Source organism: Plectropomus leopardus, chromosome 11 (assembly GCF_008729295.1).
Source record: "Plectropomus leopardus isolate mb chromosome 11, YSFRI_Pleo_2.0, whole genome shotgun sequence".
Classification (NCBI taxonomy): domain Eukaryota; kingdom Metazoa; phylum Chordata; class Actinopteri; order Perciformes; family Serranidae; genus Plectropomus; species Plectropomus leopardus.
The window spans coordinates 956098-982189 of NC_056473.1; the positions used below are offsets into that span (position 1 = coordinate 956098).

Consider the following 26092-nt stretch of genomic DNA (forward strand, 5'->3'; position numbering starts at 1 on the left):
AATGAAATCCATGGTTAACACAAACTGAAGAGACTTTCATGTTTTGTTCTACAACATAAAATACCTAAGTAAATACCCCCCTGTGAACTTTCAAGCTTTCATGTTTCTTAAATAAGGCAGTTGTTAACAGGTGGCTGAATGAGACTACAGAACGTCATCACGATGAGCTGCGTTAAATACAGCTTTACCATGGGCTCTTCAGCTTTGTAGTGGTGGCAATGCGACCATAGTGTAGTTCATATACAACCCACATTAGCTTTTAATGTCTAGCAATTACATTTAGGCTTCAATAACCCTAAAAGTGGTGTTCATTTGTGGAGACAATCTTGTTTTTATCATAAACGTTTATTTGCCACAGAGCTTAATTTCTTCAGTGATCCAAAATCAGTTGGAAAAAAACATATAGGCTTTCTGACGAGGGAACCAATGTTAGCTTCCAGGTTGACCTACAGAAAAATGCCATACCTGGGGTACTCTATACAAATGAGCCGCATAAAATGTAGTGTGATTATAAAGAATAGTAACATATATCAAAAAGCTGACTTATAGCTTAATAGTACAAAGGCGTGTGACCCTTTTAAAGTTTACATCTAGTATGCAGCTGAAAGTATGTGGAAGCTGTAGCATTTTAAAGAAGAATGGGTTTAATAGGATTTGAAGATTTGGGATCTTTATTATTCTTTGAGATCTTTATCATTCTGTATACTTGATGCACAACCAGAAGGCACACATCAACTTTTCAAATTGTAGATTATGCGCTGATCCCAGTACCAAAATAAATGGATTGGACTCAGTCTAACACTGCATGAACAGTGGGATTTTCGGCAGTAATTGTACCTGTAAATTGCCGTGGAAGTTCAAGTTAGCAGCTTTTGACAGTAATTTACAGTCAGCACTGATAACTGCCTGAAACCAGGAATTGACATAGACTAGCACTAGTTGTTCAGCACTCTGAGCCAAAGATAACTGGTTGCGAAAGCTTTGTCCCGCCTCCTGTGTCCCGATTGGATGAAAGTTTCAATGTCACTGTGTGGCTGGTCATTTTCTCCAGCAATCAACATTAGTTTCGTTTTTTTTCTTCGGAAATTTGAACGCACACGGAGGGAAAACAAGGTGAAGTATGTGTGTATGTTTACATAGAAACATACCCAAAATAACAGAGCAGCAAGACAGAGCCCAGCATAAAGCAAGACCAAGATAACAAAATTATGGTGAACAGTTAAAATGGCGCTAGAATCATTATTTTTGAACAAGCGGCCTCGCAACGCTGCAGCTGGAGGACAGGCAGGACAACGACCCGTTTGGAGATATTAGGTAAGTGTCTCTCTGTCCATTTCTGACAACTTCTGGCACAGGCGAACTCTGCAGTGAACGGCCAAAAACTTAAAGGAATCGCGGACATTTGCAGGCATTTACAGGCCCTTTTCATGCAGTGTAAAGGCTCGAAAGTAGGGCTGTCATACAATGACATTTCTAAACTTGTAAATAATCGCAGAATTTCAATTATGATTAATCGCATTTTTTAATCATGTCTTCAATTCCATTACTTTGCAGATTGTCTTGATTAGGAATTACAGGAAAAACTGCATAGAACTGGCATAAAGTGGGCATGTCTGTAAAGGAGAGTCATGGGTACCCATGGAACCCGTTTGAATTCACATATCTTGAGGTCAAACTTCAAGGGACCCCTGTGAAATGGGCATGCTGTTCTTCCATTGCCAATATTTTGCCTCACTTTGGAGGGTTATTTAGCCACCTACCTGAGAAGTTAGCATGGCAAGCATACTGCTGGTCTTTTAGTTTAGTTTCATATGATACCAGAATCTTCATTGTAGCTTTTAAACTCAGCCACTGAAGGAATCTTAATGAAAAGAATGTTGGTCAGCAATGAACACAAAAAAAAAACAACAAAAAAACAATGAAAAAAAAAATGAGCGCATCATGTATAGACCTTAATCACATTCTGATGAATGCATTAACACTAACAGCCCTGCTCAAAAGCCTAGAGTGACTTTATCTTTTCCATTAATTCAGCAGTGAGAAACATACAGTATATGTCCTCTAAAAAGTATCTGGTTGATTAAAGTCGATTATTTGTGGTGCCTTGTACTTTGTGGGGGCTGGTGGTGTGGTTTTTTTTGTGTGCTGGGTGGGTTGTTCTGTTTCTCTCCCTGTGTTGCAGGGGCTGGGCATGGCCTCCGGGCACTGGAGCTCTCTGCACACATCCTCACCTGCGCCTGATCACCAATCACCTCTCCATGCAGTATAAAGTCTCCTGCTGCACTCTTCTCGGGCGCCAGATTGTTTTCCACCATTCCAGTGGTAGATCGGCCGTCTCTCTCTCTCAGTACTTTTTGCTGCTTCTGCTTCTAGCGACTTTTTGGATTTTTTGTGCTCACGCATTTATTCTCTGTGCTTCCTCCAATACTTCTCCTCGCCGTGCTCCAGTGCCTCACCACCCAGCTCCTCGCCTTCGCACTCAGGCACCTTCAGCTCCCTTTCTCACAGACTTGCTTTGCCCTCAGCCACCACCAGCCACCCGCTCTCCCTCGCCATGGCCCAACCTCATTCTCAGCCACCCTCAGCCACTCGCTCTCCCTCCCCACGGACAAACCTCAGCCACTCAGAACCACGCGCTCCCCGACTGCCCATTCCCCATTCCCTTCCTCTCCTTAATTATTATCATTAAAAACATTGTTTATTGTTCACCTCACGTCTGCGTGTTTGCTTCTGAGTTCTTCCCTATTGCTCTGGTTATGCAGTCAATCATCAATTTTCATGGTAAGAAAACAGCAAAACGTGTCATCAGTGATGCAAGTGAAACATTTCACATCATCTGGATCCTGAAGATTTTGGCTCATGGCCCAGGTGGGGGGCACCCTAAGACTTTTTATCTGCACACACATCCTAAACCTCAGGGACACAGACCTGGCTGAAAATCAGCAAAGTATACCTTAAAGGTTTTTTGCCACTACATACAGTTACAACATCAGCTCCACTATATTGACTGTAGGTATTTTAATCATTTATGCAAGAATTTCCTTCACATGCTGAGACAAGTAACACTTCATCAACTGGTTAAACTTTGGTCTGTGTATGTGTTTTCAAAGTAAGGATTTAAGAGTTTACCTGTACATGTTGTTACTGTGTTAGGTTCAGGGCATGGCTGGACAGGGTAGAAAACATCACTTTCCCTCTGGATCTAAGACAAAAAAAGGAAATGGAGGAAGATAAGGAAGAGTCATTTCTCTGATGAACAGAATTGGTACAAATTAAGGTCACCTAATTGTTTGGGCTATTGGGCTGTCAATGGGCTCTTTGTCACACCGCTTTTCTGCTGTTGTTCCAATCATCTGCTGAGTCTATGCACAACTCCTGTGTGCATATTCCCAACGTCACATCCATATTAAAATATGATGTCGCCACACCCACTGGCTTCACTTATGACTCTGCCCACTCAAGCAGTGTGATGTGTGTGTGTGTGTGTGTCACATGTTTGAGTTATAGTGTGCGTATCAACATATACCAGAGGAACCACCACACCTCTCTATATGAGGCCATTTAGAAATAGTCTTGCACTTACACAATTGTGTATGTAACTGTGTCTTTATATACAGCCTATAACTGGTTAAAAAAAGATTTTATGGGTTTCGTGCTTGGATGTGACCCCCACCCCAACATTCCAACCAATGATGTGCTTACCAAAATTTGGTATCAGTGTTGTTAGTACAGTCACACACAGACACACACACACACACACACACACACACACACACTCCTACCTTAATCAGCACCACATCCACAGTTCTCTCTCCTTTGGCACAGAAGCTGTACCTCCGCCTGTGTCTCTCATACATGCTGGCAGTCTCACCCTGTCTGACACTGACGATCAATGTGGTAATACACAAGCTGTGTATGAACCATTTCACAGGTGAAATCCTCAACAATCACACCTCTCTCTGCTGTCTCTCCTTTCTCTCTGGACTGAAACTCAGTCAGAAAAACAAATATCGTGAAAGACTGAGGGTGGAGTTCACAGTGGAAAAAAATCCAGCGAGCACTTTCCAGAGCTGCAGGCTGCCTATTTTCTTGACACCAGAAGAGCAAAAGAAAATCTAGCCACAAATCAACTTTAACTAAACCTTTTTTAACCACTAATAAGCTATAGACGAAGAGCAAAATGTGCCAAATCAACACTTAAAATGTGCCAAATCAACACTTAAATTCACGTTAACTTCTTCTTCCAAACCAAGATGACTTGTGAAATGATCTTAGTATTGAAACAAAAAAGTCCTGCATGTCCACAGTCTGATGTGTAATCCAGTAAGGTCTACATATCTGATGTTCCTTCTTGCTGCAGTTGGGGTTAGAAAATGAGCCTCTCTGCCACATCTGTTCATAACAGCAGCCCCTCCCTTCATCCCTCCTTCCCACTCTCTGTTCCTTTTTTCCTTCAGGCCCTCCATTCCTCCCTCTCCCTCTCCCTCCTTCTCTCTCTCTCTCTCTCACACACACACACACCACCACCAATCATATCTGTCCATTACTTTGAAACAAACTCCCTCTCATCCATTTGCAGCCTTTCTGCTGCACTGACACTGAGGTCCATTCTGATAAGTTCCTCTGCACTCTAAGACAGAGAGACAACTTTCTATCTGCTGAAACAGACACACACACACACACACACACACACACACACACACACAAATCTGTGAAGGAGTCTGCTGCTGGATGAGATGAAGCATCACTCTGTTGTTGTGTTTATGATGTTCTTCAGTGCTAATTGCATATGCTCCAAAATATAATTACTGTTACAGCTATATGCACCATCACAGCACAGTCAGCCCTGTGATACATCTGTGCTGCTGCCCCCTCTTCTCTTCACATTATTGTAACAATGAGAAATGTGAAATTAACATGATATATTTTTTTCCTTTTAACAAAGAATTCTTTTGTCCTTTATATCAGTACCTCATGGTTGTGGTGAAACAGCCTGTACATTGGCGGTCAAACTGGTCTGGACAGTTCTCACTGCATTAAGTTGACCATGTTTGTTTTAGGACACTTTTAATAAAAGAAAAACAACAATAAAAACATAAAAACAACAGTTTTATACAAATTAGGATTTCATTTCATGTTTCATGCCTGTATGTCGAGTAATATGTGTACTTGAATGGAAAGCTCATCAATGTGTCAGGGATTTTCATTCTTGTATTTGTTCAATTTTGGGTTGTAATATTTTCTTGAGTTTTGAAACTACAGATCCCATCATACGTTGGGTATTTGCAACACCCAAAATACAAGAAGGATGTCACTATGGCAGAATTTAGAAAGGTCACATGTCAAGACCCCAGAAATCAGTGATTGGACCGAAAATTGTCATATTTTACAGACACGATTTAAGAATGTCACTGATTTGTTAAAATGTGTCATTTTTGCAGAAGATTCAAATTAATTTTGCTCTCAGAAAAATTCCCAAAATTTGGTTTGGTCAACAGACTGCCTCTTTATGTTAATAAAATTAAATTGCTTGTTTGTTTTCTTATCAAAAATATAAAAAAAAAAAGATTCCCCAATTAATGGGGATGAAACGGGTGGGGTTTGGACCCAAATGTAGTACACAGGCGCTCAGGAACAGTTGGTAATAACTTTTATTTTCCACACAGCAAACAAGGTACGGAGCAGATTGAATGAACACAGAGTAAAGTTCGTTCTGAAAAGCTGAAAGCCCTCACACAGTCTCTGGGGCTCAGACGAGGGGAAGAGACATACCTTACTTCAGCTGATGTCGGCGAGGAGGAAGCTCCGTGGCTCGAAGAGCCGGCTGTTTGTGCGGAGGTGCCGACAGGGAGAGAGCAGAGGAATGGTCAGAGGCAGGCGGGGGGGTCGTAGCCAGCTGAGCAGTCCGCGAAGGCAGAAGCACCAATGGGGAACAGGCAGGAGGATAGACGAGGCCAGGCAGAGGAGTCGTTACCAGCAGAGCAGTCCGATACCAGAAACGCTGAGGCAGAACACGAGGTCAGGGACAAAAGGCAGGTGAGTTTACCGGGAGGCAGACAAGGAGAGCAGGTCGGGGACAGGCAGAGTCGGCTTCAGGAGATCAGACAGGGAATGAACGCTGGAAAGTCTCGCATGACGCTGTCGAACAATCTGGCAATGAGTGAGAGTGCTGGAGAGGCTTATATGCAGGGCTGATTGTAATGAGCTGCAGCTGTGAGGTAGGTGAGCAGAGTTGGGCTGATGAGGTGGGCGTGGCTGGCAGGTAGAGTGGAGCAGAGGGAGGGTGAGTGGAAAAATACTGCAGCAACAGTTCCAGAGGAGCCGGGTGGGCGGAGGGGGCCAGGAGGAGGGCTAGAACTCCTCGGAGGCCTCTGTCCCATCACCCTCGTCCCCAGAGAGAGAGAGCTGCCCCCCTCCGAGACTGAGCCCACGTCATCCTCTTCTGATCCAGACACCCCAGAAGCAGGAGGAGACCGAGGGTCGGTGTTGGGACCCCCACGTGCCGAGACGGTGTTGGAGGGCTGGTCAGGGTGCAGGCGACGAAACTCCTCAATGAGTCGTGCATCCAGGATCTGACGGGCCGGCACCCATGGCCGCTCCTCCGGGCCGTACCCCTCCCAGGCGACGAAGTATTGCAGACCCCTCCCACGACGACGAGAGCGTAGCAGGCGGTGCAACGTGTAAGCAGGGGCCCCGTCAATGATGCGAGGAGGCGGAGGTGGCTGGGAGGCTGGCTGCAGGGGACTCTCCTGGAAGGGCTTGATCCTGGAGACGTGGAAGGTGGGATGAATCCGCATGGTGCTGGGCAGCTTGAGCCGAACCGCCACAGGGTTAACAACCTTCTCAATGGGGAACGGACCGATGAACTTTGGAGCCAACTTTCTCGATTCCACCCTCAGAGGAAGGTCCCGGGTTGACAGCCACACCTTCTGTCCCACCTGGTAAGGGGGGGCCTGGGAGCGGCGCCGGTTGGCGGCTGTCGAATATCGACCCACAGCCCGCAGAAGTGCAGACCTGGCCTGTGTCCAGGTCCGGCGGCAGCGGCGGATGAAAGCCTCCACTGAGGGGCAGACGGTCTCCTTCTCCTGGGCAGGAAACAGGGGAGGCTGGAAGCCGTAAGCGCACTGGAAAGGAGAAAGTCCAGTGGCGGAGCAGACGAGGGTATTGTGGGCGTATTCCACCCACAGCAGTTGCGTGGACCAGGAGGCAGGGTGCTTGGAGGCCATACAGTGGAGTGCCGTCTCCATCTCCTGATTCATCCTCTCGGACTGACCGTTGGACTGGGGGTGAAATCCAGAGGACAGACTGGTGGAGGCTCCCAGGAGATGGCAGAATTCCCCCCAGAATGCAGAGGTGAACTGGGGGTCTCGATCGGAGACCACGTCAGACGGGAGGCTGTGGAGCCGGAACACGTGTTGCAGAATCAGCTCAGCAGTCTCTTTGGCGGATGGGAGCTTGGGCAGGGGCACGAAATGAGCCATCTTACTGAAGCGGTCCACCACCGTCAGGATGGTTGTGTTGACTCCTGACAGCGGCAGCCCAGTGACGAAGTCCAACGAGATGTGGGACCAGGGACGGTGAGGCACAGGTAGAGGTTGCAGGTGGCCGGCAGGGGCCTGCCGTGGGGCCTTGTTCTGATTACAGACTGGGCAGGCGTTAACAAAGCCTCTGGTGTCCTCATCCAGGGTGGCCCACCAGAACCGCTGTTGCAGAACCTCCTTGGTCCGTGCAATTCCTGGGTGGCAGGTGAGTCGGGAACCATGGGCCCACTGCAGAACCTTAGACCTCACCTCCTGAGGGACGAATAGGCGGTCTTGGGGACAAGAGCTGGGCCCCGGCTGGTCCTCCAAAGCCGTTCTAACCCGCTCTTTCACCTCCCAAGTGAAAGCGGCCAGCAGACGGGAAGCGGGGAGGATGCTGTCCAGGCTGGAGGGGTCCTCCTCCCCGACCAGAAACTGTCGTGACAGGGCGTCAGGTTTGACGTTACGGGAACCTGGTCGATAAGAGAGGGTGAAGGCGAATCTGGCGAAGAACAGAGCCCACCGGGCTTGGCGAGAGTTCAGTCTTTTGGCTGAGCGGATGTACTCTAGGTTTTTGTGGTCTGTCCAGACGATGAAGGGGGCCTTGGTTCCCTCCAGCCAATGACGCCACTCTTCCAACGCCAGCTTCACCGCCAACAGTTCCCAATTGCCAATGTCATAGTTCCTCTCCCCTGGAGACAGACGTCTGGAGAAGAAGGCGCAGGGGTGCAATTTCTGGTCCTCAGCCGAACGTTGGGAGAGAACGGCCCCCACCCCCACATCAGAAGCGTCCACCTCCACTACGAACTGTCTCTCAGGGTCAGGAATCAGGAGAATGGGGGCCGAGCTGAATCGCCCTTTCAGGTGCTGGAACGCCTCTTCGGCAGCCGAGGTCCAGCGAAAAGGGACCTTGGAGGAGGTGAGGGCAGTGAGAGGTGCAGCTACCGCACTGTAGCCTCGGATGAACCTCCTGTAGAAACTGGCAAACCCCAGAAAACGTTGCAACTGCTTGCGAGAGTCAGGGACTGGCCAGGAGGTAACGGCAGAAACCTTAGCAGGGTCCATCTCCATGCGGTTGTGGCCGATGATGTACCCCAGGAAGGAGACAGAAGAGGCATGGAACTCGCACTTCTCAGCCTTGACGAACAGGGAGTTCTCTAACAGGCGTTGCAGGACCGTCTGAACATGATGTATGTGTTCTTGCTTGGAGCGGGAGAAGATCAGGATGTCGTCTAGGTAGACGAACACATACTTATTGAGCATGTCCCTGAGAACGTCATTAATGAGGGCTTGGAAAACAGCCGGGGCATTGGTGAGCCTGAAAGGCATCACCAGGTACTCGTAGTGTCCTGTGGGGGTGTTAAAGGCTGTCTTCCACTCATCCCCCTCTCAGATCCGAACCAGATGATAGGCGTTGCGGAGGTCCAGCTTGGTGTAAATGGTGGACCCCTGGAGCAGCTCGAAAGCAGAGGCGATGAGGGGGTCAATGCAGGGCCTCAGAGAACCATCTTTCTTGCCGACGAAGAAGAACCCCGCCCCAGCAGGAGACGAGGAGGGTCGGATGATCCCGAAGGCCAAGGCAGCGCTGATGTAGGTCTCCATCGCCTCTCTTTCAGGTGCGGACAGGTAGTAGAGGCGACCCTTGGGAGGAGCAGAACCGGGCAGGGGGTCAATGGCGCAGTCGTAGGGCCGATGAGGTGGTAGAGAGGTGGCCCTCGTCTTGTTGAACACCTCCCGAAAATCGTGGTAGTCTGAAGGCACCATGGAGAGGTCTGGGGTGGAGCAGGAGCTGGCAGGCGGCATGGGTGTAACCGTCTGTCGGAGGCAGATCTGTCGACAGGAGGGGCTCCAACCCAGGATAGACCCCGTGGACCAGTCTATATGTGGGTTATGGCGACGAAGCCAGGGGTAACCGAGGATCAGGGGAAGGTTGGGAGACCTTAGGACATGGAACCTGATGGTTTCAAGGTGCGTGCCAGACAGGAGCATCGAGATGGGTGTGGTTTGATGAGTGACGGTCCCCAGAAGATGACCATCCAGGGCGCTGGCCGGCATAGGATGAGGAAGAGGGACCTGCTCGATCTCCAGCTGACGGGCGAGTTCCTCGTCGATGAGATTAACGTCGGCCCCAGAGTCAATGAAGGTGGCGAGGGTATGAGATCCCTCCGCCAACAGGAGCTGGACGTGGAACAGGGGGCGAGGGTTGGGGGCAGAGTTCCGGGATCGGCTCAGCAAGATGCCCCTCTCTACTACTGAGCCCTCCCTTTTACTGGGCACCTGGAGACGAAATGGCCGGCCTGGCCACAGTAGAGGCAGAAATTCCCTCGGCGTCATCTCTCTCGTTCCTCTGGCGTTAGACCGATACGTCCCACCTGCATAGGCTCCGCCCCTCCTTGAGCGGGTTCCGAGGGATGGCCGGGGGCAGCAGGAAACCCGATGATCCACTCCCTCTAGGCGCTGCTCTCTCCTCCTCGCCTGGATCCGTCTGTCCAGTCTCGTGGTCAGTTCGATGAGTCCGTCCAGGGAATTAGGGAGGTCGAACGAGACCAGCTCATCCTTGATGTAAGGAGCTAGCCCGTTGAGGAAGGCATCACACTGGGCAGCAGTGTTCCAGTCACTGAGCCGAGCTCGGGTTCTGAAGTCTATGGCGAAGTCAGAAACTGTCCGATTCCCCTGCTTCTGGCTCATGAGTCCCCCTGTGGCGTCGGGGCCCACGGAAACGGGTCCGAACACCTTGCGTAGTTCATCTGCGAAAGCCTGGAAGGAGGCGCCCACGAGGCAGAATACGAGGTCAGGAACAAAAGGCAGGTGAGTTTACCGGGAGGCAGACAAGGAGAGCAGGTCGGGGACAGGCAGAGTCGGCTTCGGAAGATCAGACAGGGAATGAACGCTGGAAAGTCTCGCATGACGCTGTCGAACAATCTGGCAATGAGTGAGAGTGCTGGAGAGGCTTATATGCAGGGCTGATTGTAATGAGCTGCAGCTGTGAGGTAGGTGAGCAGAGTTGGGCTGATGAGGTGGGCGTGGCTGGCAGCTAGAGTGGAGCAGAGGGAGGGTGAGTGGAAAAATACTGCAGCAGTGTGACAGGAGTGGAATGAGAGACAGGGGCTGTGACAGGGGATGTTAAGATCCGTGATATTGAATTTGAATTTGTTTTTTGGGTGAGGGTTTTAGGGATTGTGACTATATTAGAGGAGAAAATTCAAAGTCAGTGGCAATCCTGTATAAATGTAGGCATATACTAAACTCTAAGGTCCTACTGTTCACTTATACCTCCTTATGTGTCTTATTGTGTGAATTTGATGCAGCTGTGGCTCAGTGGTAGAGCGGGTCGTCCTCTAATCGGGAGGTCAGCGGTGGCACCTTGTACAGTAGCCTCGGCCACCAGTGTGTGAATGTGTGTGTGAATGGGTGAATGTGACAATGTAGTGTGTAAGCGCTTTGATTGGTCAATAAGACTAGAAAAGTGCATACAAGTACAGTCCATTTACCATTTGTGGGGGTTAATGTTTTAAACAACAACACATTCAATAGTTGTACTACAAAAATTAGCCATACGTGTTGTTAATAAGGCTAGTTACTATGATCATACTGATGAACTTTTTTCAAAATCCCAAACCATGAAATGTAATGATTTGGTATATCATAAAAAACTGCAAATAATGTTTAGAGCAAGAACAAAATTACTTACACTTGGTTTTAAAATGCACTTTCAGCAATTGAATCACAAGTTGACAGCAATAAAGACATTGCTGAGGTGGTCTAGGAAACATTTGACCACATGTTTTGTAGTGTAAGTAGTGTAGAAGTGGTGTAATGCTAATGTGTCCTGATGTGTCCTAAAAAAGGACATAACAGGAAAACACGTCATCTGTGCAGAACATGATAGTTGTCATGGTGAAAGCACGCCAATGCTCTTATAGCTTGCCCATTTGATGACAAATTGGATGAAGTGTTGCGTTTTTGTCTAAAGATATCATTGTCTTGCCCTCTGGAAGAAGATGTGTTGGACTCTGCTGACAGCAATGTCTTCAGCATGACTGGTAGGGTGTGGGTAAGTGTGCATGAAGCCCTTTGAACTTTTAGCGGAATTGAAGTCAGCAATGAAATAAGCATACAAGTGGTCACCTGGAGACACGGGTGTGAAAGGCAAAGTGCCTCTGGTCCAGTCATGTTTGGATCACCAAAACAGAATTTTAAAACCAAATGTAAACAGGGTCAAAAACAAAAGGCAAGAGAGAGTGATGAATCATGGACAAACACATCTGTGGCAACCTCACACTGCCTTCCTGTTTGTTTAAGAACACATTACTGATTGTTTTTAGGATGACTGTCGTTTGACTGACTTTTTTCCGCTCTAGAGCTGCTGGTGGGTTCACACTTTTCAGTTTAAAAGTGATGACAATCTGAAAATTTGGCAAAAATTATTGGTCAGACAGGCTCAAACCCTTAAGAGAAAACTAGGCTTGGATGGTATCACAGTATAACTGTATACCAGAGTATTTAGAAATCCTGAAGGTATGTTTTTCAATACAGTCATTAATATAAGCGCTCCTCTTTCTATTTAATTAATTGTATGTAGTGCACAGCACGCACCAGCACAGAGCACAGCTCAGTCTGCGGTCACTACTGTTGGAACAGGCAGCTGAGCTGAAAGTCACAGTGACACCTAGTGGTGGAGGGATAAGTTATGGGACTGTAAACAGCTTGCGGCCAGCAGGCAGAGGGAGACTGTGGGGAATAGCAGCATGTTTTTACATCTAACTTAGTGAATTAAGGATTTATTTGGACCAACCTGAAGCTGGTGAACAGTGGACTTACTAACTGGATTACTAGTGAGGGTAACCAAGATGGTTTGGGGGAGTTTTATTTTATTTCTGTTGAGCTTGAATGAAGTGTGTTTTGATGGCGAGTTAATGAGGCAATCAAGCCTCATCTTGTGAGTGAGAGTAAGTTTAATTCAAAAGGTGTACAGATTTATTTCTCTTTTCAATAAGGAAAATAGGTGTGAAAATATTGCTTTACTTAACATTTTGTGAGTTTTTATTATGTATTTGTTAGTCTGAACAGCTGATAGTGAATAGTGACTCACTGTGCTGCACACTTATACCGTCATATTCCTTTATATCCTGGTGAAATTTAAGAAAGGTATGAAAAATTAGATATTGCCAAAGCCTACAGTAAACCTGTGCTCTATTTCAGTGGTTCCCAACATTTGGTATCCGACCCCCTCTGTGGGTCATCAAAGCTTCACAGGGGTCTCGAGGCCTTCTTGATTTTACGGGCTGTAAGCAAACTTTAAAAAAAAAAAAAAAAAAAAAAAAAAACAGTAGGCCTATATTTCAGTCTCATTTATTTCTGTGAAGAAAACTAAATGCAAATATGTTTAAAGTCTAAATTATCATTCAATATTTAACTGAAAAAAAGTAACAGGATATGGGCAAAGTGAAGTCCTGAACACAAACTATATTCACAGAGTTTTCACTCTCTGTATTAGAAAAGTCGACAGTCAAAACAATCAAAGAGCTAATAGAACAGTGGACTGCTAAACCTGCTAAGCATGTATGACAGATATGACTGTTAGAAAAATATCAGAAAAACTCATCTCTGATGCAACATTCACAGGAAATGATCTGCTTGAAATTCATCCAAATAACTCGTTTTACACAAACTTCTGCAATTATTGTGGTCACTTTTGGGTTCATCATCAACAGCTGTTCTGTACTGTTACTGTCATATATTGAATATGATATGTGGTATTCATAAAAATTCCACTTCGTCAGCAATCATCAGTTTACCTAATGTTAGGCTGGGAACCACTCCTCTATTTAACATGGTACACTGTGTGTGCTTGCATGCATGCGTGTGTTTGTGTGTGTGTGTGTGTGTGTGTGTGCTGCTCAAGTGTAAAAGCTGTAACTGGAACAGAGCACTCACAACCAACAAGTGGAAACAATCAGCTTGATCTGCAACCAATCAGCAGCACACAAACACAGCAGTAGCCATGATAACAGCTGTACGCCATCCAGCTGTGATGCAAAGAGTCAGAGAGAGTCAGAGAAAGATGTGGAAGTAGTTATACCTACTCTGACCATGAGGCAGCAGCAGAGGAGCGACTTGCAGCTCTGACCTCCCACATACACAAACAGCAGCATTGAAAGAAGGAGCCTGTATCTGTACGTAGATACACTTATCCACATTAGAATGAGTCTGGGTTATTTACTTTAAAGCAATCTTACAACAAGTCTCAAACTATTGTCATAGCAACAGGTCTTTAAAGCCTAACCTGCAAAAAGTGCAGACAGTTTTAGGATAAACCCCAAACATGAACTCTTTCCAGATATACAATGGTGGCCAAAATTATTAGAACACGTGGCAGATCTGAAAATATTTATCTCTTTTTTGCTTCCAAAACATGATTTCATTTCATAATGTTTTTGAAATATGCAGATGGTTGCTCTGAGCACAACAAATATCAGATGAAGTGAGTCCTACTACACTTTTAACTTTAATAATTGGTATATCCACCTTTTGCAGCAATTTCAGCAGCACATCTCTCAGGCATAGTGTTACATATATATTTCCTCTGAACTTCAACACTAATGTTATCTCATGCCTTCTGCAACTCAAGCCAAAGGCTTTTCTTTGAATGTACTCCTTTGAATGTACAATAGATCTGTTTTTTTTTTTTTTAACTTGCCCCAAATTTGCTCGATGGGGTTGACTTTGAGGGGGGCCAGTCCATCATTCAATTTAACAGCAGATTCCTTCTGTCGCAGGTAGTTCCGGCAATAGTAAGAAGAATGTTTAGGGTCACTGTCCTCCTGGAAAATAAATCCAGGCCCCATAAGACGACTCCCAGATGGTACTCCGTGCCTTACCAGAATGTTGTGGTGTACTTTCTTATCCATGATGGCATCAATTTCCACCAAGTAACCTGTTCCTGAGGCTGAAATGGCACCACACTCTTTTTTATATCTCTTTCCCTCCCTCTGTCGAACATACACTCTTCGTGTGTTGCCAAACTGTTCAAACTTGGACTCATCAGTCCACAACAGTTTATATTAATCTCCTTTGTCACTTTCTTGTGTTCTTTTGCAAATTTCAGGCATTTCACTCTATTTTGCTCTTTCAGTGATGGTTTCTTTGCTGCTATTCTGCCAACAAGTCCTTCTTCTCTCACTTTCCAACGTACAGTTCTTGAAGACAGCGTTGCACCATTAGTCATTGTGGTGTTGAGCTCATCACACATTTCTTGTGAGGTCTTTCTTCGGTCCTTAAGTCTGAGAATTTTGAGATTACCACTTGTCTGTCTTAAAGTTTCTTTTTTCTACCTCTCCCCTTTTGGTTCTGGTGTGAATGGGTGGCATCATGACGGTCTAAAGTGTATGTTACAGTGCTTGGACTGCATCTCAAGTCCTTGGCGATGCAGCGGTAACTCCAGCCAGCATAAAAAAGGGCCTTTATTCAAGCCCATTCCTCACTTGTTAGCCCCTTCTTCACCTTAGCCATGTTCAAAGACGAGCAACATGCGCTTCAAGACTACTTCTAGAGGCTTTTAATTCATACCAATAGGTGGTGTGGCCTCAGTGTCAAAACCCTGATGTTACCAATCACTTAATGAGCAGGATAGGCCTTGTAAATTCAACAGAATCACACAGCTGTGTCCTAAGACTCTTGCATCACCATTAATTTAACCACGATCACACCCAACAATGATTACACAAGTAATTTGGCTTCTTCTTTAACGGAACATGACTATGTGACACTGACAGTGAAATAGGCCTAACTTATTTTTTTGCAAGGAAAATGACCCAAATCTCCTTTTGGTGGCTCTATTCTATGGTTTATAGGGCATAATGATGACTTTGTAGATATTTCATTTGTTTTAATGGGTATTTTAATGACCAATTCAACAAAAACAACTGAAACCTCTTAAATATGCCAAGTGTTTTAATGATTTTGGCCACCACTGTATATTAGATGTATAATCAAAGTGTGTTGATAAAATACAGATTTTATATATGAACATTTGATCTGTTGTTCCCCTCCCTGAGCTACCACCTTATCATGGTGGAGGGGTTTGCGTGTCCCGGTGATCCTAGGAGCTCAGTTGTCGGGGGCTTTATGCCCCTGGTAGGGTCACCCATGGCAAACAGGTCCTAGAGGAGGGACCAGACAAAGTGTAGCTCACCAGACCCTTATGAAGAATAAGATGAATGGTCCAGAGTTTCCCTCGCTCGGTCGCAGGTCCTGGAACCAGTCTTCTCAAGAGGGGTTGGACTCTCTTCCACTCTGGAGTTGCCACTGCTGAGAGGCGCTGGGCAGGGGTGGCAATACTTATTGCCCCCCCGGCACGGTGCCTGTATGTTGGAGTTTACCCCGGTGAATGAGAGGGTAGCCTCCCTCCACCTTCGGGTTGGGGGACGGATCCTGACTGTTGTTTGTGCCTAAGGTCCAAACGGCAGTTCAGAGTATCCACCCTTTTTGGAGTCCTTAGAGGGGGTGCTGGAGAGTGCTCCTTCTGGGGACTCCCTCGTTCTGCTGGGGGACTTCAACGTTTACGTTGGCAACGACAGTGAGACCTGGAGGGACGGCCACCTGGTGGTGATCTGGCTCCGATGGCGGGGGAGGACGCCGGTCAGACCTGGCAGACCCAAGCGCATTGTAAGAGTCTCCCGTCAGAAGGAGCTTCAACTCCCACCTCCGGGAGAGCTTCGAACATGTCCTGGGGAAGGCGGGGAACATTGAGTCTGAGTGGGCCATGTTCCGTGCCTCCATTGCTGAGGCGGCCGACCGGTGCTGTGCCCATAAGGTGGTCGGTGCCTGTCGGGGCGGCAACACCAGAACCCGCTGGTGGACACCGGCGGGTTCGGGTGTTGCCGTCAAGCTGAAGAAGGAGTCCTATCGGGCCCTTTTGGCCTGTGGGACTCCGGAGGCAGCAGATAGGTACCGACAGGCCAAGTGGAATGCGGCTGTGGCGGTCGCCGAGGCAAAAACCCGGGCGTGGGAGGAGTTCGGTGAGGCCATGGAGAACGACTTCTGGACGGCTTCAAAGAGGTTCTGGACCACCATCCAGCGTCTCAGGAGGGGGAAGCAGTGCTCTGTCAACACTGTGTATGGTGGGGATGGGGCGCTGCTGACCTCGACTCGGGACGTTGTGGATCAGTGGAAGGAATACTTCGAAGACCTCCTCAATCCCACCGACACGCCTTTGGGTGAGGAAGCAGGGCCTGGGGACTTGGGGGTGGGCTCCTCTATCTCCGGGGCTGAGATTGCCTAGGTGGTTAAAAAGCTCCTCGGTGGCAGGGCCCCGGGGATGGACGAGGTCCGCCCGGAGTTCCTCAAGGCCCTGGATGTTGTGGGGCTGTCGTGGTTGACACAACTCTGCAACATTGCATGGACATTGGGGGCAGTGCCCTTGGACTGGCAGACTGGGGTGGTGGTCCCTCTTTTTAAGATGGGGGACCAGAGGGTGTGTTCCAACTACAGGGGGATCACACTCCTCAGCCTCCCTGGTAAGGTCTATTCGGGGACACTAGAGAGGAGGGTCCGCCGGATAGTCGAACTCCGGATTCAGGAGGAGCAATGCGGTTTTCGCCCCGGTCGTGGAATTGTGGACCAGCTCTGGACCCTTGGCAGGGTCATTGAGGGTGCATTGGAGTTTGCCCAACCAGTCCACATGTGCTTTGTGGACTTGGAGAAGGCATTCGACCGTATCCCTCAGAGAGTCCTGTGGGGGTTTTTCGGGAATATGGGGTTTCGGACCCCCTGATACGGGCTGTCCGTTCCCTGTATGACCTGTGCCAGAGCTTGGTCCACATTGCCGGCAGTAAGTCGAACTCGTTTCCGGTGAGGATTGGACTCCGCCAGGGCTGCCCTTTGTCACCGATTCCGTTCCTAACTTTTATGGACAGAATTTCTAGGTGCAGCCAGGGTGTTAAGGGGGTCCGGTTTGGTGACCTCAGGATTGGGTCTCTGCTCTTTGCAGATGATGTGGTCCTGTTGGCTTCATCGGTCCGTGACCTCCAGCTCTCACTTGATCGGTTCGCAGCTGAGTGTGAAGCGGCCGGGATGAGAATCAGCACCTCAAAATCCGAGGCCATGGTTCTCAGCCGGAAAAGGGTGGAGTGCCCCCTTCGGATCGGGGACGAGATCCTGCCCCAAGTAGAGGAGTTTAAGTACCTCGGGGTCTTGTTCACGAGTGAGGGAAGGATGGAGCGGGAGATCGACAGGCATATTTTGATACCAGTATCACAATACTAAACACTGAAACGATACTGATTCAGTACTCGACACCTGACAGATCAGAAACAGAATGTCTGTGAGGGTTGATCCCATCAGATCACACGAACAGTTTTGAATTTTCTGCCTCAGAGTAACAATAGATCTCTTCCTCTGTCTCTTCTGCTGAACTGTTAGTTCACCTCGTCAGGTCAGGACTAAAAACTCAAATGTAGAATGGAAACTTTTAAAACACAAATGACATTCAGCAAAGTCTTAGAGAAGCTCAAAGTGAAGAGATTTCAGCAATGTTTCAAGTCGTACAAAAAGTTCTTCAAGTAGTTTTTCTCTGTGTTTTAACCAAGACTCTCATCACTTCCAGGTGTCTCTGATCAGCTGATTCGACCTTTATCACTTTCTGCCTTCATCCAATCGATGCATCGCTCTCGTGATCGTTTTTGGACCTCTGTCTCTACTGTTTTAATTTTCAACAGATTATTACCCTCAGATGTCTAAGATTTAAAAATACTTTTGTCACACACATTGTAATGCCCCTGTGGTGTAATCATGAGGAGTTCTGGTAGGAGTAGGGGTGTTTAACCTGAGCTTCCTTTGCAGCTTCACTGATAAGTAACTCAGCACATCTGGGCCTGGTGTGCTGAAGTTACTTAAGCTCCTGCAGCCAGCCAGCTCTCCTTCTTTTTCCCCCGGCTGACTCCACAGGCACACCTTAGTTTGGTTTGGTAATGCTGGTTTGAGTTTTCCCTTTATTTATGTATGCACTCTACAACACTACGCACACACATATTCCACTCATGCACACTGTACACCACTGACTTTACTGATTTCCACATCACATCAAGTAGTTATGCATTTGTTATTTATTTGTTATTGGTTTAATTTGGTCGATTTTGGTTTAGTTGCATTAATAAAATACTGTTTGAACATTCAACATGGTGTGGTCTCCCCTTTTTGTTGTGACTGCTTGAGCCAGGTCAAGACAACAAACACACACACACACACACACACACACACACACACACACACACACACACACATATGCACAATATGTTGGTACACATGCATGCTGACTTGACTTTCAACTGTCTGTGCTGTATTTTAAAAGTGTCGACAATTAAAGCCTTAATGTCTGTCTTTCTCATCTTTAATCTCTCCCACTTTGAATTTCTATTACGTCTGCACACCTTTTCCTACAGAAACCAAGTAAATGTCATTTATTCTGTTTTTTTGTTGCTTTGTTTACACTTAAAAAAGATACTGTGCTAATTTTCATCATTCATCAGACTGGCAAAGCATTCAATGCATAGTCTTTCATCTCAGCTTGCTTTAAAAGTTTTACAATATAAATTCCAGGAATTATTATTATTATTATTTTTATTTATCTATCATTATTATTATTATTATTATTATTATTATTATTATTATTATTTAGTCCAAACAGGAAGTTAACAGAACCTTGGTTCCCTTGACAAAAAAAAAATACAACACAATGGAATTTTAGGTTAGCGCATAACCTCTGCCACAAGAAAATGGTGTATGGACTGTACATGCATAGAGCTTTTCTAGTCTTTTCAACCATTCAAAGCACTTTCACAGGAGATGTCACATTCACCCCTTCACTTACAAATTCACACAGTGGTGGCAGAGGCTACTGTACAAGGTGCCACCTACTAGGTAGTAACCATTCATACGCATGCACACTCCAATGGTGCGGCATCGGGAGCAATTTGGGGTTCAGTATCTTGCCCAGGGATACTTCGACATGTTGCCCGGAGGAGCTGGGGACCAAATTATCGATTAATCTATTATCGATTATTAATCGATTATTTTTTTTATTGATCTAACTATTATAAAATTAATGTGGTGCAATCTACATGTAGCAATCCAACAGCAAAATAAATAAAACAATGTCAAATTCAAGTCACTTTTAGGAGGAATAACTAAACAGTTACTCTTTGTTAAAGTAACAAATCTCAAATCTAGCAGTCCAACAGAACATCTTACAGTGAAATTAGTGCATATTTGCAACATCACTGCTGCATCGCTGCCTGCTGCTATGAGTGCTGTATTTTCATATTTATACGCACAAATCCCACTCATTTATTAAGTCGTGCAAGCTCCTGCACAGCTGACCTGTCCTGTAAATGTTTTTTAAAAATGGATTGTATCAGCAACTGAGGGATTCTATCCACAGAAACACTGTCAGAGGGCTTTTGTTTTGAAAGGGAGGCAAGGAAGTTCAAGTAAAACAGATATCTTTGTATTTCCTTATCTAAGTGACAGGGAGAGATTTTCAAACTGCTCTAAAAAGTGATATTGAGTCAATATAATAATGAAAATATAATTTCACTGTCTATTTCTGCGGACAAACGTGCACGTCATGCGTAGATGTGCTGCAGCTGACGCGTAGCTGAGACTGAAATAAAAAACGACACGGCGCTGCTCATGCTCTCCTGATGCGCGCTGTGTGAAACGAGCCTGGATTTCAAAAGCAGCATGTTCACAGCGTTAAGGCTGCGGCACTGTTTTGCTCCGTCCTCCACGTGGCTCTATATCCCACTGAGCGCGTCTGTTAAGCGTTTCAAAAGCCGAGTGTCCTGACAGCTTATACTGCGGACCCTATGAGTTTGTGCTTATTTTTTCATTTTCCCTTAAATTTTTTGGTCATTTTTCCTTGATTTTAGTGATGATGATTCTATCATGGCACTTTGTTGGGATGAAGCCTGCAGTCCAGCCACAGCCAAGTAGATCGAAGAATTTTAGCCGTTTTTCAGTCAAAAAAAAAAGAAGCTTGATTGCTATACAGATCAGTAAAAATAAATCCAGATACACATGAAAAAGATAATATCTGTGGCTGTGATATAGTTAAAAACATACAGATCTTATCAATCATACTGATGGATAATTAATAAATTAATCATAAACCAAACTGATATGAGGTAGTTACATTTTTAACCGTGTCTTTATTAACAATACAGTGCTTTTGTTAATTATGATTCTAATCGTTAATAGACTCTCTGTCTATTTCATGTGCAGTGACTGTTATCAGGAGCATTAATTCTCCTGTGGGACAGAATACAGAGGGCAACTGAACGGAGAAGTAGCGGATGCAGCCAATGTAACATTTTAGTCAAGTTAAACATAATTGTGAGTCTGTGCAAGGTGTTTCATTTTGAAAATTAACCAGACGCAATGCTGCTTGATTTCCTGCCTGGTACGATCTGCCGCTTGCGTATTGATGCTTACTGTGTCCAGCAAAAATAGACTCACCGCGTATTTCACGCAGAGCAGAGCAGAGAGCCTCTGCTGAGATGTTGCGGAGACGAGCTCGGTGGAATAACAAGCACTGAAACGAACGTCCGTGATGAGTTCCGTCAACGCACGTTAGGTAAATCGTCATATTTATGTAATCGATTACGTCAACGCGCTGCCCCAGCCCTCGTATTTATCGCTCCATATTCCTTCCTCCCCTCGCAGTCTCTGACTCCACAACATGTAGTTCAGCCACACACAATGCACAGCCCAGGCCTTAAGGTTCCCACATCTCCTGCTGTGACCTGCTACTCCCGGAGACCCACTACTGCAACATCAGAAGACACTGGAACAAGGATTTATATGATTTCACGGGTGACCTTGGCCTAGTCTGGTGCTGTCTGGCCTGGTTTAACCTCAAAGGCTTGGAGAGCAGTGAGGATGTGAGCACAGCTAACTCTGAATCATGGGAGCTTTGAGGTTGGAAATGAGCTGGTGCGGACTTCAACTTGTATCTGGTTTGGCTTGTCTTGGGTGTGTGTGTTACCTGCCATGCCTGTTCTGTGAATTATATCTTTATTGTGCTTTAAGCTCACTTTTCAAAAGCAAAGTTCATGCCAATCCTGTCCACAGAGTTGTCACAGACAAATGAGCCAGTGGACATCAGTCTGTCCATTTCAGTAAAAGGACATGCCATATCGAATGTTCTGAGCAGATGAGCTTTCTGCTTGTGCTCAGTGTTTAACACCAGCACTAAATGTTGGTGGAGAAGTATCTCAGCCACAGCCGCCACATATTATCACAGAATGCTGTAGAAATGTTTAGAGAGTCCTTTCATTATTGGACTAATTAAAGATTAGGTTATATGGATAAACTAGTTTTGATACCAAGTCATCACATGTTGTGACACATGCTTATGTTTAGACAACAAAAGCACATGACAACAAAAGGATCTCAACACACAAACATGCTGTCATGTATAGTTAGGATAAAATGTGCCTATTGCACATGATGAGGTGTAGAAAAAAACCTCACATTCAAATGGCAAGTGACCACCAGACTCTTGCATGGGTTTGTAGGACCCATGCACCACCCCTCCCGCCTTCCCCATAGGTGCCCTTGTGCTACATTGTTACCGGGAACGTTTCAACCTCATGCCATGCTGTTGTGTATCATGTAGGCGCAGCAGGTGCCGTCCACCAGCATATAATATCACCATGAACAACTCAGTCCAAAGAGTGGCTTTGGCATTGCAATCTTAAACCAAAAGCACTGCCAGAGTGGCTTTCCTTTAGGAATTCAGAATAAAACAGGCTGGTGCATGTGTCTCTTTGAGAAGACAGTGTCTGTGGTCATTCCTGCACATAAGTGTGTCTGTTTGTAAATGCTCTGTTGTTACTGTGTAATATTCATTGTATTTATTCTATCTATCATATTCCCTCTCCTGAATGTAAACTCACCTGCAGAGTGTGAGTGCTGTCTGACTCTCTCCTACTCCCTTGGTCCTTTTCTTCAGCTGCTGTGGAGAGACAATGTTAGTTCATCATTACAAGACATCATCTGTTCAGTGTTCATTTCATTAATGTAATTTATGACAAGCTGGAGCATGAACAAGGTGTGGTGGATGAAGGTCATGATGGCAACTATGTGGCTGTTGAAAGACAAAATAGGCCAATAACACTTATTATATACATACACTGTGGTCTTGTTGGGACAGAATAAAACAGCTTAAAGAACACTACAAAGCTCAACCCAGGGCTCACTTGGTCACAGAAACAAAAGTCCATAAAGGTGGTTTGAATGAGCTCAGAGTTATCTTAAAGTCTGGGTAAAGCATGATCAGTGATTTCTTCTTCATTATTATACATGTTGAAAAATTTGAGTGAAAACTCTACAGTACTGGATTGTAGAGTTAGACCATTAAACTGTTTTTCACCATTTTCTGAGAGATTAGTAAGAATATTTTCTTTTTATTTTACTGTAAGTGTTTTAGGTGATGATGACACCTTTACATTAAATTTAACTGTAATGGATATTGGACATTTTAGAAATTAGCTATTTCATGTTAACTACTATGGATTCCACATTTCTCTTGCTGGATTTGATTTAAGTGGACAGTTTCTGTATAAAAGCATCTTTTAATTGTTTCATAGTTATTATTTTCAGTGACTTTGGCTTATAGCTGCTGGCTACCTGACCTTTTTCAAAATACCGAAATTTGTTGCCAATAATGTTGTAGATTTCCACGTCTGCCTGGTTATCATACTAACATCAGGCACACAAGTTTGTTGTCGTCTGGGTTGACTTTGTGTGGCTTGACTGTGTAGGTTAATGTATGCATGTGTGTATGTGGCTGTTTAGGCATCCAACATCAATGAAAGTCAAACTATGGATTCATTTGCCTTCTGTACTTTACTTCCTGCCCTGCTAGTTTAGTCAATCTGCCTTCCTTTATCACACTTTGAGCAAATTATTGGTAAAATCAAAGACACCGACCATGTTTGTGAAATAGCCTCTGAGCAGCTGTGCTGCTTGAATATCAGCAGGTCACTCTGTAATGATAAGTCCATGGCAGTGCTCATTACACTATGGCTAACATGGCAATCCACATTTCTCTCCTTAAGTTTTCCCTTGGATCTGTATTGCAACTCCACAGAGCCTACAGGCTGTATAAAGCCAAATCTATGGTAGGGCTCAAGTGTTCATGAGTGTTGCTGGACAGAAATTGCATATTTTCAACATTAAAAAGTGTCGTGCACAAGGCAAGTTTTTTGTAACAGACATTGTCATATTTTGTCTCATAATGTGACTGGTAGTTTTACTACTGTAGCCATGGAGATAGAATTGTACATCCAGGTCGACCTGCATTCAGACTCTGTCACAGAAGCAGCTGTCTGGCAGCAGCAGCTCCTGCAGAGCTGAGAGAACTGCGGCGCAATCAGTGAATATACAGGGGGATATTTTTGTGATTTAAACAGCTGAAAATTACGCTTCACTAAATGCAACAGAGATAGACTTGTAACCGTAAAGCTATTATTCCATTAATTAAAAAAAACAACAAAAAACAGGAGGAAAGCATAGGCCTTTAATTCATAGGGCTAGAAACATTAAAAATACACCAAAATGACCAAAAACACTAACATACAGCTGATACAATACAAGGTAATTCGTATAGCCCATCTCACCCAACACAAAATATTCAAAATCGGAGTCCTGGATTCAGACATATGCTCATCTTGCACACTTAATACACCCGATAACAACTTTCATGCCATGTGGTTTTGGCTTCCAATACATGCCTTTTGGGAAACCACTATCAATAAAATATCTGGCCTAATGGGATGCAGCCTTCCACTATCCCCCTCACTCTACTTTACCTGGAGACTTATCCGTAATCGCACCAGCACCCAACAACACCAGACCCACACTTCTTGCATTAGCCACCATGAAGAAAACTATACTTCTGAACTGGAAAACTAGGAATAAACTTAACACTGCACACTGGCTCAATTTACTTTCCGAATACATTTCAATGGCAAAGCTCTCAGCCTGTCTCCAAGACCAAATACCACTGTTTGAAACAACCTTGACCCCTCTTCTCCTGAAAAAACTAAACTTACAAACAACAGTGTCTGTGAGCTAAAACCCTTAACCCCACTAACCAACTAACTGACTTACCAACACCTACTTAAAAAATTAAACTTAAAATTATCATTACTGTATTACTATTGTTTTGTTATTATTATTATTATTGTTATTATTATTATTATTATTATTATTATTATTATTATTATTATTATTATTATTATTATTATTATTTATTATGCATAAGCATATCTGTCCAAGGATTATGCCCTTAGTGTTTTTTTTGTTTTGTTTTGTTTTTTTTCCCTTTTATTTATTTTTTTCACCTATTTATATATCTATTTACCTCTGTTACTTATTCCTGTTATATTTGTTTTTCAAAATTATTACTATCTTAGAGAAGCATATATGTATTAAGCTTATGTCCTTAGAGTTTTTTTGTTGTTGTTGTTTTTTCCCTTTATTTACTTGTTTGTTTGTCTGCTCTGCACTTATTTATCTGTCTATCTACTTTTGTTACTCATTTTTTTTATCTTACACTATATCATATTATTCTTTTGCATAAGCATATTTATGGTAGGTAGGTTATTTATTTATTTATTTAGGAATGCTGTCACCAAATACAAACCAGAGAGCCTGCGTGTGCGACAATATGCGTAGAACTTTTGCTCCTCACTGGGACATAGATTTTGTGGAGTATTTATATATATATATATATACACATCAGGCTGAGAGAGGGCATATGGCCACTGAGTGAGGCACTGAATGGTAAGGCCTGTTTTGTTGTTAATAACACTTTATTGTTATTAGATTTCAGACAAGTATTACATGTTTTTTTCTGGTGTTCTAGTCTTACAGTCAGGTTCATTATTCAGACACTTTACTTTTAGTTAACAAAGCTGTGTTTGAGACGCCCACCTGTGCAGCGCAGGTTTGGAAAGTATATGGGGGTTGAGCATCAGGAGCTCAGCGGCAATGCATCTGTGTACATGTAGGCACTGTAAGAAGGGCTGTGCATGAGGGAACACTCAGCTTTTCTGTCAGTACTGCACACCCTGAGGAATTTATTGCTTCAGTTGACTGCATTTACCATCAACACTGATTGGATGTCCTCTTAAAATGAGACGAATTTCTTCTTTAAACATGGAGGCTAAAATAAAAGGGTCACTAAATGTCACCTATTACATGACACAGAGCCCTGATACAAGTTTAATTTCCCTACATGGACCTTGAGATAGAAAAAAAGTAGGAAAAAACAATTATTTTTAATAGAAAAATGGTTATTTTGGTCTAAACTGTTGTCTGGTTAACATACTGGAGTGTTTTATTTGTGGTTTGATTGTTTGAAAAAAAAGAATTGTTTATCATGGTCTCTATTTGTTTTTCAAATAGAGAACAGTGAGTCTTTCTATAGATAAACAATGTAGCTTTATCTCATGATTAACAGAAAAAAAGAGGGGGCAAGGAGCAGAGTAGATCAATACGCTGCA

General features: G+C 44.8%; 1 protein-coding gene across 6 annotated transcripts in view; it reads right to left on the reverse strand.

Annotated features, from left to right (window-relative positions):
* The window catches only part of akap13 (A-kinase anchoring protein 13), a 75289-nt gene that overhangs the window by 42067 nt on the left and 7130 nt on the right, over nucleotides 1–26092 (reverse strand). For 4 of the 6 annotated variants that reach the window (XM_042496487.1, XM_042496486.1, XM_042496484.1 and 1 more), the window contains exons 3-4: nucleotides 22478–22536; nucleotides 3130–3202 (exon numbers count right to left, since the gene is read on the reverse strand). In XM_042496487.1, coding sequence (XP_042352421.1) covers nucleotides 3130–3202; nucleotides 22478–22536 — 132 coding nt within the window. Of the gene's footprint in view, nucleotides 1–3129; nucleotides 3203–3782; nucleotides 3873–22477; nucleotides 22537–26092 lie in introns of those variants that run through there. The other 2 variants (XM_042496485.1, XM_042496489.1) reach the window with 2 other exon arrangements.